The sequence below is a fragment of the Callorhinchus milii genome, unplaced genomic scaffold, assembly GCF_018977255.1.
Source record: "Callorhinchus milii isolate IMCB2004 unplaced genomic scaffold, IMCB_Cmil_1.0 Scaffold2, whole genome shotgun sequence".
NCBI lineage: Eukaryota > Metazoa > Chordata > Chondrichthyes > Chimaeriformes > Callorhinchidae > Callorhinchus > Callorhinchus milii.
In genome coordinates, this window is record NW_024704743.1 from 97,411,781 (window position 1) to 97,429,712 (window position 17,932).

At 43.1% G+C, this 17,932-nt stretch overlaps 1 protein-coding gene across 1 annotated transcript in view; it reads left to right on the forward strand.

The window, feature by feature from the left end:
- Positions 1–15,697: 15,697 nt before the first annotated feature.
- Positions 15,698–17,932, forward strand: part of kcnq3 (potassium voltage-gated channel, KQT-like subfamily, member 3) — a gene marked incomplete at its 5' end in the record, with an annotated part of 174,613 nt that continues 172,378 nt past the window's right edge. Inside the window, one exon of the mRNA XM_042331668.1 lies at positions 15,698–15,939. Coding sequence (XP_042187602.1) covers positions 15,698–15,939 — 242 coding nt within the window. The remainder of the gene's footprint in view (positions 15,940–17,932) is intronic.

The window sequence follows — 17,932 nt, forward strand, 5'->3', positions numbered from 1 at the left end:
AGGCAGTGGGGAGAGGTATATAGGAGTTGAGAGCGATGAAATGGTGGTCAGAGATGACTTTTTCGGTGATGGTGACATCCGAGACGCTGAGGCCCTAGGTGATCACCAGTTGAGCAGGTGACCGTGAGTGTGTGTAGCAGAGTGGATATGGAGGGAGAGGTTGAGAGAGGAGAGAGGAGAAGTCTGAGGAGGGGGAGCAAGAGGGGGTGAAGTGGAGGTTGAAGTCGCCTAGGATGATGAGGCGGTCGGAGCAGAGGCAGAGGGAAGCTAGAAGGGTGGAGATGTCAGAGATGAAGGTGGAGGAGGATTTTGGAGGGCGGTAAATTAGGAGAATTTTTAGTGAGAGATGGGAGGGAAGGCAGAGGATAAGGTGTTCAAAAGAGGGGAATGAGCCAGTGGAGTAGGAGGATAGGGCAAGTGACGCCCTGGAGATGAGGGCCACACCACCGCCACGGCGGTTGGGTCGTGGGGCATGGTGGAAGGTGTAGCCGGGTGGTGTGGCCTCAGTGAGGGAAGGTGTCACCTGGGGTGATCCAGATTTCTGTGAGGGCCATAATATCAACGTTCTCATTGAGGATAAGATCATTGATGGCCAGGGTTCTATTGCAGATGGAGTGGACGTTTTGAATGCCAACCCGGGGGCTTTTGCATTACCACTTCCGCTTTTTACATTACCAAAATGTATCACTGCTAATATCATAATGGTTCGCCACTGTTACAAATACAAATATTTTCATCAAGAATATTGTGAATTTAATATTACAATAGCTCAGACTCAACGAACCGGTGTGCAGTTTTGGCATCTGGTTCGAGCCCCAGCTGTCCTTCCTCTCCCACATCCGGTCCCTGACCAGGACCATCTTCTTCCATCTCCGCCACATTGCCTGCCTCCGACTGTACCTTACTTTGGACACAGCCGAAACCTTCATGCATGCGTTTGCATTTCGTGCAGTGGCAAACTGTTGCCTACATATTGACGAGGACCAAACTCCATACCCACATCTCACCAGTTCTGGCCAGGCTCCACTGGCTCCCCATCACCAAACGGATCAACTTGTGTTCAAATCCTTTCACTCTCTGGCACCTTCCTAACTCCTCACTCCGCAACCCAGCACCTCTGCCTGACTGATGCTGGCCTCCTGCTCGTCCCTCCATCAGAGGTCGCTCTTTCAGCCACTACGCTCCAAAACTGTGGAACGCTCTCCCTCAATCTCTCCACCTTTCCCCTTCTCTCTCCTTTTTCAAGACCTGCCTGAAAACCTTCCTTTTTGACTGTGCTTAGGGTCACCTCCCCACCACCCCGGCTCGGAGTCAGGCTCCGCCACTATTAAGCGCTCTGAGACGCCACCCTGTGTGGAAGCTGCTATATAAGTGCAAGTTGTTGTTGTTAATCCTAGGTTTGAGTCTGAGTTAAGCAGGATTTGTGTCTACATTTAATTTCAGAATTTTTGGGCTAGAGTTTCGATTCTTGAATATCAAGTTGTTGTTGTAACATACCTGAGAAATCCTGGGCTCAACCGTTGTGTGTTGTCATATGTGTCTTAAGTCTGGTGTTGGATATGGTTGAATATTTAGCCATTAGAAAAATATGGATATGAATGACAAATGGATCCAAAATGAAAAAAAATAAACTGATGCTTACTGGGGAACACAGCAGAAAACTGAAGAGACCAGATGTAAAGTTTTTAAAGTCAATGTTTAATCCATTGAGTCTGAAGCATATCCAGGGTGAGATATTACTGCTGGAGCTTACCTAAAGACTGAAGTTCGACAAGATCATAAGAGAGGGTTAGATGAAGAAAGCCCTTCAGCCCAATTAAATTCATCTTTCCAGAATACCCACCCTCCTGTCTTCCGATTATAGCTTTAAGCTATTTCTCAAAGTACAGAGTCTTTGTCTCTAGCATCCTTTGTTCCCGCTGTTAAATAATAATAATCCTTGCATTTGATATAGTGCTTTTCACATCTTCTCGACGTCTCAAAGCGCTTCACAGAATATACTGTAAAGTGAATTGACTGTATATTTGTGGGCGAAACACGGCAGCCAATTGCGCACAGCAGTGTCCCACAAACAGTCGTGGATTGAAAATGACTAATTTATTATTGTTTTGTTTTGGAGGGATTATTATTAGGCGTGTGGAGTAAGGAAACTTGCTCAAGGTTTCGTCCTGCCTGGAATTGAACCCAGGTATCTCGCTTGCAAAGTGAGTGCTCTAACCACTGAGCTATAGGACTCCACGCTGTTGACAATCGAGGTATTGTTCCTGGAATCTATCTTGAAATCTCCCTTCACAGCCCTGATCCTGTTATCTCTTATTCTGCTGCCTTGTGTCATAGGAGGAGGAGGAAGATTTACAAGGAAACCAGGGTCATGGCTACAAGGGGAGGGAGATGCTCAGTGTCAACTTATGGGGGAAAAGAATCACTGGGAAGCTTGATATCAACACCTGGTTATTTCATTTTGAGCTTCCTGAGTAGTACCCTTTGTATCAACTAATTTATATTGTTCACTTGCATATAGTAGTCTGTCACTCTGAGGTAATGGGGGAAAGTCGAAATTCACATTGACCTGAATGGTTATAAAGATAAACATTTATTAAGATTATAAATTACTGGGAACTTTCACATACTGTAGCTGGTATTAAAAGTAGAGGAGTTCGGAGCAAGTTAAACACAACAAAATCTTGAGCAGTCTCTTCTAATACAGTTTCTCCTGGTTTTTAATATTGAGGGCCCATGATGGTTTTGCTCCCTTTTAAATCATTCCTTGGAATATTTATTCTTTTGGCATTTTGTTTTGACAATTTTCTGCCTTCCTTGTGGGGCAGTATGATGTACATCTATGATATACATGGCATTCCCTGAGGGAGACATTTTTTAAGTCCCGAAGCATGTTTTAGATATTATATGCACCTCTATGTGATTTTTCAAACAACCATTAGAGGGAGACAATTCTGGCAGCTATAATGTCTGTACATTTTGTACTGTTCATGATGTTTTTGTTAAAGGGACAAAAAACAGCCAGAAAAAGCAGAAGAGTACACCATCAGAACAATTTTAATTGGAACTATAGTCTTGATTAAAATGATACTTCTGCTTGGGATGCTTCATCTTGTATTGCAGGAGCAGTTGTTTCAGAGTAACAGTTTTGATTCTAAAACAGGAATACTTATTCTGGCAACTGGCAACTTTAGAAGAGAGACGCTAGTCATGACACTATTCAGTAAGAGAGGCAGTTTCTCCTAGTTCTCTAGTCAAGAATCCTGCAGATAAATTTGGCCATTCATTTCATGGCTGTTGTAGGACATTGCTCCAATTGTGTAATGAGTTCACCTACAAATACAATCACTACACGTTACAGGAATTCCTTTTAAAGCACTTTATAAGTATTCTGAGACTTTCAGACATTATAAGCAAGGATTAGTCATTGATTTATAACTTGAATTCTGATGTCACTGGCACCAGATAAACTTAGGCAGACGTCTGGCTCCATCAGCACTTTAAATCATCCATCAACATGGAGAAATCAAAAGGATCATTTTGCCCATCCAGCATGTGAAGTGCTTCGAGACATCCTCCTGAGGTGAAATGCACAATACAAATGTAAATTGTATTGTATTAAAGTTGCTACTAAATTCTACGTCCACATAGCCATTTTGTTTCAACATGAAAGATTCATCAACATTTTCCCTTTTGTCTTAACTCAGTCTGAATTTGGAAGCCAGTTCCTTTTAAGGACTGTAAACGAGAGTCTGCACAATCTTTAATTGTAATTGTCAGCCAGGCTAAGCCTTGGTGAAAGTTTGTGTCATGTTAACATGACAAGCTAATGGAATTTTAGGTTTTATTAACAGGGCTGTAGAATATAAAAGCAAGAGATAATGTGAAATTTATATAAATCGTTAGTTAGACCACAGTTAAAGTATTGTGCACAATATTGGTTAGCCCCACTTTAGGAAAGATGTCAATGTGAAAGGAGGGTGCAGAGGTGTTTTACTAGGATGGTACCAGTGATAAGTTGTTTGGCCTATGAGTGGAGATTGGAGGAAATGGGAGCAGTGTTTACGGCAAAATCCATATTGGTCTTCAAGAGGGAACAAAACAGATACTTTTAAAAGAGCCAGCTATAGGGGTATGGAGAAACGGCAGATAAATGGGACTGAATGAACTGCTCTTAAGAGAGCCAGCACAGACAAGATGGGCTGAACAGCCTTCTACTGTGCTGTAAGCTTCTGTGGTTCTCTGGTTCTAACAATGCTTTCAGGTGCCGCTGGCATTGTTGCACCAGAGTTCAAAACGTGCATGTGAAGTGCTTCGAGATATTTATCCCATGTGGTAGGTGCTGTATACTTGCAGGTTGTTGTAATTGAGAAAATCTACTGATAGTTAATGGTCAGAATTTGGTTTTGTTTTGTCCTTGCAAGTTGTGAATGGTTCTGTCCTTCCCCAATGGTTCTGACCATTGCTACCCCTCCTGCAAGTGGCATCGCATAAGGTTCATGGATCAGCAAAGACACTGTATAATTCTATTGAGAGTTGCAGGCACGATATAATAACATTTACTATGACTCTGCTCTCTCCCTGACAGTAGCATCTAAAATCCTGCTAGGGTGTTTGTGTCTATTTTAATTTAAGCCATGCTGCCTAATATTTAGACCTTTAGTAACATTTACAGAATTCTATCCATAATTTACCTTTATTTATTGACTTCTGAACATCTCAAACTTTGAAATGTAAAGATAAGCTATTTAACACTATTTTAGATGGATGTTAAAGATCCTATGGCAGTATTCAAAAAAAAGGGAGTTTCTCCCAATGTCCTGGTCAACCATCCTCCAGGTAAATGAGTCTTTCACCTCCTTGCTGTTTGTGGGTCATTACTCTGCACTCTGGGACTCTACCCTGCGTGAGAGGCGCGATATAAATGCAAGTAAATGCAAGTTGTTGCAAATAATTGTACACAAAGTGTAGTGACTGTACTTGTAGGCAAGTGTGGCAGCCAATATCACGTATGCCGAATGGATGACTCCAGACTTCCAAAACAATTGCTATATTCTGAATTGAGCTCCGGCCAAAGCAGTATTGGCGGCCAGAAAAAAAGAGATATAAAGATTATTTGAAATCCTCCGTGAAGAAATGCAGTATTGACACCAAAACATGGGAAGAAACCTCCAGAGACCACAAACTGTGGTGATCGTATGCAGGCAGCGAGTTTGAACAAGCTAGATTGCCAAGGAAGAAGAGAAGCGTAGACAGAGGAAGGACAGAGACAGTCTGCTGCGACCACACCATCAACTGGATCATCTCCCATCTGTCACATCTGTGATAAAATCAGTTCCTCTTGGATTGGTTTACAAAGCCACCTAAATCTCCACTAAAGACGAGGCCAGTCTTAAAACTTGAATCCCGCCTTTTTTTAATAGCTGAGAAACAATCTTACTCGACTGTCGAGGGATTATCTATTGTTATTATTGGTAGGCAAACACAGCATGCAATCATACAATTTGCTTACGGTAATTTCCCACAAACAGCCATGAAGCACATGGGTTCATGGGAATGAACCAATTTTTTGTCTGGGAGATACTGTATTCTCTTTTCAAATAGTGCCATGGGATATTTAGGATCCAACAACAACAACAACAACAAAATTACATTTGTAGAGCGCCTTTTCACGTCGGGAGGACGTCCCAAGGCACTGGACAGTCAGAGTTTTGGACCTGAGCTGGGGGTCGAGATCAGGGAGGGTGGAGGACAGGGGCCAAGCAGGGTGATCTAAAACACGGTCAAAGGGGAGGGTCTTGAGATGGGTCTTGAAGAGGGAGAGGCGAAGGGACTGCGAGATGGAGTTCCAGAGGATGGGGGCAGAGTGGCACAAGACCCACCCGCCAATAGTGGGGCGAGCGAGGTGGGGGATGTGAAGCAGGACGGAGCCCGCTGAGCGGAGGGAGTGAGCAGGATGGTAACGGGTTAGGAGGTTGCAGAGATAGGGGGGGAGCAAGACTATGGAGGGCTTTGAAGGTGAGAACCAGGATCTTGAACAGTATCCTCTGTGTGATGGGAAGCCAGTGGAGTCAGGTGAGGATGGGGGTGATAGGGTCATGGAGCCTGGTGTGGGAGAGGACACGGGCTGCAGAGTTCTGAATGATCTGCAGCCTACAGAGGAAGGAGTTAGGGAGGCAGTCAAGCAAGGAGTTTGCATAGTCAAGCCTTGATGTAATCAATGCGTGTATGATGGTTTCGGCGGCCTGCGGTGTGAGACAGTGGTGGAGTTGGATGATGTTGCGGAGGTGGGGGAAGGCAGAGCGGGTCATGGCACAGATGTGGGGTAGAAAGGACAGTTGAGGGTCAAACATGACCCCAAGGTTCTGGACTGGCTTAACAAGCTGGAGTGTGCAACTATGGATGGTGATGCTGTCAGCACCTGAGGTGTGGAGGTACTGACGGGAGCCAATCAGGAGAGTCTCGGTCTTGTTGACGTTCAACTGAAGAAAATTAGCTCTCATCCAGGACTTGTCTGACACACATTCTGACAGGACAACAGTGGTCCTGGAGTCAAGGGATGAAGCAAAGAGGTAGAGTTGGGTGTCACCTGAACAGGCAGACGGAACCTCAGTGTAATCTCTCATTCAAAGGATGGCATCCCTGTGCTGCATTAGAGGGGTGCCAACGTACACTGTGAAATCAGGTTCCAATGGTGGATTAAATCCCAACCTTTTTACTTCGAGGCAAGAGTGCTACCAAATACAACAACAACAAGATTCCATTTATAAAGCGCCTTTCACGTCAGGAGGACGTGATGGGATTGGCTATCACCCCTCTATCATATGCAATACTTATTATAGTAATATTAATTTAGAAATTGAAAATTATCAATTTATGTAAGCATAATACAGCATTAATGTTATACCAATTCAATTATGCAACGTAGCAGATTACCATCTTTAAAAAAAATACATCTGAACAAATAAGGATACATTATAATAAAACAATATATTTGAACAAGCATCTCATTTCAGGGTAATCCTTAATCAGCCTTCCTGCTGTTTCTCAATTGTGATATGTACATATTTTGAACACTATACAATTGGGATTAAACATGTATATTCAGCAATATTATCACTGTGCTTTTAGGTTTGAGTCAATTGGATTTTGTTTAAAGTGCTACTTCTAAATGCCAAATGTATGTGATCCAGAGTAGATGAATATTACTCAGCTGCTTCTCTCCCAACCTAAAAAGGTTTCCTTTTAATTTTATTTGTTCACTTCCTTTTGGATAGCACTCAGCATCGAAACTTGCATTTATATATTTATTTGAAACTGCTGTGCACAATTGGCTTCCATTGTCTCTCCCATATAATACACAGTCAATTCATTCACCGTATATTCTGTGAGGCACTTTGAGACGTCTCAACGAGGTGATAAGGCAAGGTTTTTTTGTAGATTTATTTTTTCTTTGCATAGGATAATGTCTTGGAGCACTCCAGAGAGACAAGGTCAGACCCTGAGCCAGAGACAAGTGGAAGGAGGAGGTAACCTTGTGCTCAGTCGAAGAGATAGGTTTTAAGACGGGATTTAAAGACCAATAAAAAGGGGAAAAGAAAAGTCCAAGCGGGAGGCAACAAAGGCTTGAATAAGGGATTCATTTGGTGCAAGATGAGGCCAAGACAGCCATTGTAATGGAGGTGAAGAAAATTCTTGGTCAGCGACCAGATGTGAGGGAGAAAGGAGAACTGAGAATCAGACTGGATGCATTTGAGTTTGAGAGAGAGCCGCCAGCAGTTGAAGAGGTCAGAGGCAGAGAGAAGCAAGGAGGATGGCTTCCATCTTGTCCATATTGAAATGCAAGGTCATCCAGGCCTTGATGTCTGACAGGCAAGCAGACAGGTATCAGGAGTGATCATTCATCATTGGCAAATGTGGAACAAGCTGCACATTCAGGTCAAATGGCCTCCTGTCCTGTGAATGTCCGTGGTTCTATTTAATCACTGAGAATCTCACTTTGTTTTAGAATTGCTTTCAGTGACAAGCTATGGAGTTTTAGGCTGGAGTCTCCAAGCTAGCCTGTACCCAATACTCTCTGGAATTAGGTAAGCAGGGTGCATCCCTCCGGGGAAAGTGCATATTCCATTCCAAATACACAGGAATTTCCATGTGTAGGTGGCATGCACTGAACTCTCAGTCTAGTTTGGAAACTCTTAATCTGACACATGGGTTTCCACATGTGTCAAACAATTGAATAACCAAAAATGTTTGTCACGATTAACATGCATCAAATGGAATACTTAAACTGGAAACCTCTTTCCTTTGTTTCCACACCGCGATTAATTGAACCATTAGATATGTTTAGCAGCCTCTTCAGGAAGCAGCCTCTGCCACAGAGATTCAATCGAAGCATTTGCAAACATTACATTGTTATTATCCAAGTGTCTACTGCTGTTTCGGCGCTGCCAAATGTCACTCAGAAACACTTGTTTTGATTTTAAATTAATTCTGTTTAAAAAAAAACTAATTCATGCTGCCCTCTGAAATGCAACATAATCGTAAAAAAATGTTCAGTTTGGGCAATAATTTTTCTTCCTCTGGAATAAAGTGCAATATGGAGGACAAGCATATTATATATTTGTTCCTAATGCAAATGCAAGGATTATTATACATAATTTACAAGGGTACTCATTTATTTTTAATTTAGTTTGTTCATTTTATTTCTATTTTCCTCCTGAATGTCTCTGTTTTTAGTCTGACCTCCTCTTGCTGGAATGTAATTCCACAGGCCTCCAATACACCATCCAAGTGGCCATTATTCATGCATGAGCCTTGGTTGTGAACGTTGGCAGGCCATTAGATTGTAGAAGGCATCACAGCCGAGCCTGATCTCTCCCATCCAGGTGTGCACACACACATCCAGTAAAGGCTATTGTAGAGGAACCAGGAGTGAGTTGGCTTTCCTCTCCATAACCCTGGGGAAGCCAGGGGCAATTTTGCCTCCAGCAAACCCAGCCCCTGCCAGGATTCAAACCAGTGAGCTCCTAGTCATTAAACTGCAGCTCTATCCATTATACCATCAGGCAATTTTGCATTCCACATAAAGTCGTGGGAGTTGAACTGTGGAAATGACAATCGCATGATAAATATTTTAAATGTACTTCAAGCTGGTATAAATGGGTTGTATTAACTGAGTTCAAAACCTGGCCAATATCAGGCCATCAGCCGCCCGCTCTCACTTGTAGTGGTTTTGTGATTCTCAGCCTTGACTGTTGCTCACACCTCACCACATTTAGTTTAAAGAAAATCTTAAAATGTGCATTGAACAACACTATGATCTACGTGCAAAATACAGAGATAGTGTCATTTGAAAAATAAATAGAAGTTTTATAATAGCAACCAGGAATTTCAGGCATTTCATACATTTATTTCCCTAAAGTTTTGTGAATGTATTCAACAGAAGAAATGGGAGAAAGAGGAAGTCGGAATTCTTGTAGATTTTTCAACATTGGAGAAATGCTAAAGAATAGCATTCATAATAATAAAATAATCCTTGCATTTGATATAGCGCTTTTCATGTCTTCTAGACGTCTCAAAGCGCTTCACAGAATATACTATAAAGTGAATTAACTGTATGTTTTAGGGGTGAAACACGGCAGCCAATTTGCACAGCAGTGTCCCACAAACAGTCGACCAAATTGAGTGGCCAAATTATTATTTTTTAGGGATTTTTATCCCCGGTAAAGCAATCCGCCAATTGACTAATAACCATGTTCCTACTTACTGCTACTGCTACTTACTGCTAGGATTCATCATCAGTAAACACAGAACAGATTTCACATTCAGGCTCAATGGCCTCCTCCTATGCTGTAAATTTCTATGGTTCTATTTATTGAGAACTTAGTTTGTTTTAAGATGGACATTCATCAAAATGGATGACATACTTAAACTGCAACAATTGTCAGTTTAAATATGTCATCCATTTCTTGATCTGCAGTTTGTAGATAGTTGGATTCCAGTTTAAAGCTAAATTTCTGTTTTTCTCCTGCAATGCTAATCTCATTGACTGGATAATTTTGGCGTGCAGGGTTAACGGGATCTGAGTGGAAAGTGTCCCTTCCCCCAGTAAAGGCAGTAGGCAGAGGGAGTCCTGGTCTCATGAATTAAACATGATATATTTTTAGTATACATACAGTATAACACGTAAAGCATGATATCAGCAAACTATTCTGAAATATTAATTGCATTAATTTAGAGCCAATTGTTGAAACGTTGGGGTTAATAACGTGTTTGAATGGGAAAGTTACAGCATTGGTATGAGAGTAAGAAAAAGCATTTGGAAACATTAAGTGCATCGGAGAGGGTAACCCCATGTACATCACATTGATTCATCAGACAGATCATTGCTCCAAGGCGATTTCGGATCAGATTTCTCACAAGTTGACGTACGTGAAATTGCCTGCATGAGATGCATTTTATATCCCGAGGTGCATTTTTCAGCATTCTTTATAGGGTGTTTTGTTGTATTTTCTGTCATTTAGGAATAACATAATTTTGACCCCTAATAATAATAAAAATCCTTACATTTGATATTTGATATTACATTTGATATTACATTTGATATATATGTTGTCAAATATGTCAAAGAGATTAACAGGATTATTACTGTGAAGGGCAGTGATTGCGCATTTTGTAGGTGAATGTGGTAGCCAATTTACACACAGGAATGTTCACAAAGTGAATGACCAATTTTAACTTGGGTTGTTTTTAATTCACATCCACTATGTTTTGCCCAGTGATGGGGTCCGCCAGTAACCTGGATGAACTGCATTAATTTTGTAAAATCCTGATGCCATTTGATTGCCAACATTATGTTCAGCAGCAGAACTCATGAAACTACTGATTTCACATCTCTATGTGGACAGCTGCCACATTGCTTGCTCATAATTGCTGAGGTTCATGAATCATATATATTGGAAATGTATTGATTTGCACTTTCACATGCTGTGCCTTGCAAATCATTCTGAAAAATGGTATTTTGGAAGCACTTTTTGCTTCCTTCTGTAATGATTGTTTGGCTGCATTTGTTCACAGGTCTTATCTGCTGTCCAATATTGTTTTAATTCCTTTTTTGTTTGCTATGTTATGAAATCAGGATTCCATGCTCAGATTTGACGTGCACTGTTTTACTAAACAGGATTTTGTTGATGAATTATATAACTCATCCATGAAGTACTTTTTTATTACTCACTTTCGTTGAATGCTATGCCAGTTGAAGGACTGAACTCATAAAGTGGTAAATCATCAATTACAGGATTTATCAGAAAGTCTGCATCAGTCTCAATGATGTTTCCTCTCTTTAATATCACTCATTCCCTTGAGGTAGAGATGATCAGGCAGAAAGCAGAGCTTTGTATGTTGGTACTTTATTTACGGATTCAATCCACAACGTACATCTTTACATATATTATATATTGATAGACAGAGTGTAGGTATGTGTACACATAGACAATGAGAGCTGTATCCAGGATTTTCCCGAGACCCAGCAATGTTTATTCAGACTGAGGTTTCATGTTTGAGCTGTGGCTGGAACCCGGGCCTGAATACTGAGTGGGGCAGGAGCTTGGGCTCAAGTTGGAACAGAAGCTGGGGAGGAGTTTGACAGGGAGCTGAGAGCAAAATGTAAAACTTTCACCTCCAGATGCCTGTTTCCAACTGCTGCCACGTGTGTCTTCATTCTGCCAATTGACTTAGTTGACACTATATATGTGTAGAAGGCTCCACCTGCACAGAGTAATTTTCCTGCAAAACTCAAAATCCAGCTTCGCTCCAGCTTTTGAGATCACCGATTTATGTCCAATAGATTCATGCTTTTCCACATTCCTATTTGTGGGGTTTGGGCCCATCCTTGTAATATAAAGGTGTCTCACTGTATATATTTCCCTCTCCTTGTTCATTTGTATCTTTAACAACAAGAGGTAGTGGAGGAGCAGATTTTATTTTCTAAAATGATTATCCATCAGTGTAAAAATTAATCTACATTATTTGCACTTACATCATCTCTGTCTTCATACTGAATCTTACAAAAGTCTTTCCCTCTTTGATTCGATACTGAATTATTGGTTTGCAGTCATTAACTTGACACCTATTGATTCAACTTATCCTTGTTATGTTTCAAACCGGTCTCTCCAATTGATGGTTTTATACAGACTACTTCACACCAAGCGATGACAGATTTATATCCGAATCAAGACCTATTTTTCTTCTGAACAAAGTTGCAGTTGTGTTATATTCTGTGCATGTCTCTGTATAATGCAGGGCAGTCAAATAAGGTTCATAAAATAAGTGAGTGTCGAAAAGATAAAATTACAACTATAAAACATTTCTTTTTCATTAACTAAGCATATGGATCTGCATTGCTGACATCCCCTAGAAATGCTCCTCATCGTCTATATTGTTACCCCTGGAACTCCCTCTCTCGACTCCTCTATCTCAACTTAAAATCTACCTCTTCAACAGTGCCTATGGTCACCTTTCCCTTCCTCTGTCTCCCCTTATTATTGCTCTTAGAACTTTTAAGACTCCTAGCATTATTTAAATTCCATCGCCATTACTTTGCTTAATTATCAATTAACAAACAGAACTAGCTGTGTATTTTCATTTTCACTCTCCTAATTCTGGAGAGTATAAGGCATGGGTTGTCTAGAGAATCCTGGAGTGTACATTGGGGATACTACTGGGGTTAAAAACCATAAACTGCACTGATAAACTTCCCATGTACCCAGCTAATATCACCCTATCTGTTAACGCTTTGACTTAACAAAAAGGTCAACAAAACTGAGTGGGAAGAATCCCTGCCCGCAGTAACAGGTCTGCCCACCAAGTCCTGCTGATGAGCCAGCCTGTCTGGTCTATTATCTATCTGTCTGGAGTATTGTGAACCCACCTGGTTCAGGAACCTTACTCCTGAGACAGCCACAGAGGATTTACTCAATTATGACATTCTGTTGCTGAGCACGTCATCTTGGGAGTCAGCTCAGGTGAAGCTCTTTACTCTTTTCGAGTGATGTTCTGCGATCTCATACAAAGCCAACACCTACCCCCCACACTCCACATGAGGCATTTGGCCCAGTTGTTGATTGACAATATAATTTATATAGTGCCTCAGAATGTACCTCTTTCAGTCAACTTTCATCTCCTCGGTTTCCACCCCCAGCTCGGGTACCCAGTCCGAATTGTCAAATGCTTTGGTCACTCAGTCTGTTTGGATACCAGTCTGAGTGACTAATTCTGACTCAGTTGAGACACCTTTGAGCAGGGAGTCATATTATAATAATAATAATCCTTGCATTTGATATAGCGCTTTTCACGTCGGGAGGACGTCCCAAAGCGCTTCACAGAAGACACTGTAAAGTGAATTGACTATATTTGTGGGCGAACGCGGCAGCCAATTGCGCACAGCAATGTCCCACAAACAGTCGTAGATTGAAAATGACCAATTTTAATTATTGTTTTTGGAGGGATTATTATTAGGCGTGTGGAGTAAGGAAACTTGCCCAAGGTTTCGCCCTGCCTGGAATTGAACTCAGGTCTCTCATTTGCAAAGCGAGTGCTCTAACCACTGAGCTACAGGACTCCACATATTGACAGGGTTAGGAAAAAACTGAGGCCACTTAGTATGCAAATGTTACTAAAATTCCCAACTACAACAAGGAGTGAGAACCGTCGCAGCAGAGCCACGGCTTTCAACAATTAAAAGTAAGAGCAAGTGCACTGTATTTTTAGTGAGGTGAATGCTAAAAATATTTGCATTTAATATGAGTGCTTTTGTGTGAGTTCAGGTTAGTTACCTTCACGTTGGACAGATGCTGAAATAAATGGCACAGCTATAAAAGTAGAACACCGTAGTTTAACAACCCTGATTTCTATTGGGATAACATAAACAGTTAAATCTGTTAAAGAAACAACCTCTCTTCATCAACCATCTGCTGTCAACAACCACCCTGGAACCCACCCTGGAACAGTCCTGAACGATTTTTCATAATATACCATCTCTATTCAGCCACCACCTGTCTAATACAACCAGTGGCTCCTTCTTTAGCCCTGTAGATTTACAGACACCCTTTTCAGCAGCCGGATCCGGTCCGATTGGTTGCTCGGTGTGGTGTTGGCATGTGCTAGGAGTCTAACAGTAGACCCACTGAAATTTTTAGCTGACAGAAATAAAAATGATTTGTATTTTGTAACTGATTTAATACTTCATTAGAACTAGTTTGATTTATGGGTTTGACTGTGTACTGTATTTTTCTATACACTTAGAAATCTTACACACACCAACGAACCCTTACTCAAAGGCTACCCTTACATAAAGGCCAGTTTGGTCCAGTCCCCTGAGTGGTTGCTGAAAACAGGTTTGGCTGTATGCTGGATATAATACAAAATGAAATAATCCTCCCCCACCCCCCCAATAAAAAATGTTGGGGAGAAACAACATTCCAATGGTCTATTGATGGATACATATATTTTGTATTATCTGAAACGATTAAGAATCATCATCAAATAAAAATAGGGATTGTTGGCTTGGACATACTTAACAAAACGACTGGTGTGACTGCTTGTGGGATATTGCTGTGTGCAAATTAGCTGGCGAGATCATCCATTTGCCTACCACGTACACTGTCACTACACTTTAAAGTAAATCCCGAGAAGCTCTTTGAGACGTCCGCCTGACCTGAAAATGCGGTGTGTCAAATGTAAGGACGAAGGGGATTTGTTATTTTTATTATTGCACGTGTGAGAATTTTTTTTAATAAAAGGAACAATTTATATTTCGGATCCAAAAGAGACTTCCTTTCAGATTGATTGCTTGAGATCCCAACAAAGTGATGCCACTGTGCTTTGAAATGGGAATATGGATCACATGTATGTGTGTGTGTTGTGTGTATGTTGGGAGGTGGAGGAGAGACAGACAGAGACAGAGAGACAGATCAAAGCGAACCCACCACCTCCTCCTCTCCCTCTTCTTAGATCCAGAGCATCTCCTTCAGCTCCCACCATCAGCATCAGCATCCGCATCGTCCCTCTCTCCTTTCCTCCCTCCTTCTCTCTCTCTCTCACACACACACTCCATCCATCCCTCTCTCCTGGAGAATCCTCCCAGCACAGCCCAACCCTGATTCCGACACACAGCCACAAGCACTCATTAAATCATAACCTGCTCTTTGGTGGAGGGAGGGGAGGGAAGGAAAGGGAGGAGGAGGAGGAGGAGGAGGAGGGAGCTGCATCATTTGGAAAAGCACATGGATTCCCAGAGAGAGAGAGAGAGATAAGCAAGACAGAGTGTGATGCTGTCCACCCAGTCTGATTAAAAGCGAGCCTGAAAGCCAGACAGACAGACAGACAGACACAGAGGGGGGGAAGAGGGAGGGAAAGAAAGAAAGAGGGAGGGGAGAGAGAGAGAGAGAGAGAGCTTTCCACACCCCAAAGACTCTGATGGGACCTGTTCACTCGGGCTCTGGTGTGTGTTGGCGAGCCATGGCATTGGTCCCCTCCCTGCTCTCTCCCAGCTCGGCTTCAGTGAGGATCGGTGCGGCCGCTCGCCATGGGGCTCAAGTCGGGGAGCGCTGATGGCGATGGCAAGAGACTGCGAGTGGCTTTCGCCAGCGAGGCTGAGCCCGAGCCCGAGCCCGAGCCCGAGCCCGGGGCGGCGGGGCTGGGGCTGGGGCTGGGGCTGAGCTCCGGGGCGGATCGGGACGGCGCTTTGCTGATCTCGGGAGGAGAGAGACGGGGCAGAGCGGGCAGCAGCCAGAGCTCCAGGCAAGGGCTCAGCCTCCTGAGCAAACCCCTCGGCTACGGCCGACCGACCCAGAGGAAAGCCACCTACAGGAAACTGCAGAACTTTCTCTACGATGCTCTGGAGAGACCCGGGGGCTGGGCTCTGGTCTATCACGCTTTTGTGTGAGTAGAACGGCAACTGTAACGAATGCATTTTACATTTAGCAGGTGGTCAACACCCCCCCCCCCCCCACCCCCCACCCTCACCCCGAGCAGCAGCCCCTCACCCCGAGCAGCAGCCCCTCACCCCGAGCAGCAGCCCCTCACCCCGTGTGTGTGTGTGTGTGTGTGTGTGTGTGGGGGGGGGGGGGGTTGGGGGAGGGGGTGGTGGGGGGGAGTGATGTGTGTTATTTGGGTGTTGGAGGTCTCGGGGCACCTGCTCACACTGTGCTGTGTCTGCGGTCCTGATGGGGTTGGTTGTGAGAGCCAGAGACTGACTGACTGACTGAGCGCTCATTGTGTCGCTGGAGTGGAGCCACTCACACACTCACTCACTCACACACTCACTCACACACAGAAGCTCTGCACCGCGAACACCGGACCGACAGGTCCACGATCGCTCCAGTTTCTCGCTCCCCCTTCACTCACTGTGGTGTCCGTTGGACCCTCTGACGTGCAGCAGTTGGTGGAAATAACCGAAGGAGTCTCGGGTCTCCTGTGGGGTCGCTGGAGACTCGTGTCCAAAAGCCACACCTTGATTTCATTCGAGAAGCTGAGACACTGGTCTGTACACAGATAGTCACAATACAGTCACAATAAAGGATGGGGCACTATTTAACAGACACCCAGTCCCTAATTGTTGTGTCCCCACTGAGTATTGTGGCTTAAAATCCCAGAGTGATGCTGTCTCACACACATGTCTCTCTCTCTCCCTCTCTCTCACACACACACAAGAACTGGCAACTCACAGGACTTCAGCACTGTTTGATTTGCAGCTCAGATACAGCGGTCGCATCCACAGCGCAAACAAATCTTTGGGAGGAATTAAACGTGCAGATCGATTAAAGGAAATCAATTGTTTTTTTTTAAAAAAAACAATAAGCTAAGAGTTTCCTTATTTTGCCTTTAACCCGGGGGTGGGGTGTGTGTGGGGGTAGGGGGGGGGGACGAGCCCCTCTATGCACTCCTGTGGCAATGGCAAACTGTTGGAGCTTCAGGGTCTGGGAGAGGAGTCTTCACAACCTGTTTGCACACCCACCCCCTGTTTGTGGGGGGTGGGGGGGGGGGGGGGGAGAGGGCTTTATCCTCTGGAAGGGGTAACATTTCACTTGGGTGTAGATTTACTCCATTAACGTAATATTTCAGAAGTACAGAATGTGTCCACACAGTCATTACGTTTGAAGCCATTTGGTCTGTAAGTTTCGTTTTAAGAGCTGCACAAAATTGGTCTCAAAGTCAAAAGTGAATGCCACAATTTTCAAAAAAAAATTTTTTAAAAAATCTCTAAAATGCTCCGGTTAAATACAGCAAACGTGGGGAGAAATTCTACCAGGAAAAGCATGTATCTGGGTCTTTTCTCATATTCTTCTGGTGGTGGTGGGTAGTGAGTTTCTCACTCAGCCCTTTGTGGCTGTGACTAGTTCCTGCTTCACTCCCCAGGGCTGGGGACAGTTCCTCACTGGCATGAGAGACTTTCTTAAATCTGCCAATGCACAATCTTACAAAGAGATCCTGCAAATTACCAGCAAGAGGTTCCCAGAGAAACTGGCTACTCTGTGACAAACACTTATTTTGCAATATTATACCAAAGGTGCTTTGGCTATTTACTGGTTCACGATCATAGTAATTCATGGCTTTAATCTGAAACCGAGTGACGAATGCAGGTGTATGTATGTATAAATTGCAATTGAATAACAATTAGTGAGAGCACATCAGAGGAATGACTGTTCTCTTACGTAAAAAAACAAGTGGTGTGTACAGCTAACTAGTTCAGTTACCTTTGTCTTTTTTTTTACGTACGTATTAGCAGCATTGAAAAGCAATGAGGTTGATGCTAAACATGATACAGTACTGAGAAAGTAATCAATATCTATGGGTTGAGTTATGAGGGTGGAATGTATTCTGGTAATGATTTATCCTAAACCAGGCTACTGAGGTGTTTAGTTATCAGAACTGC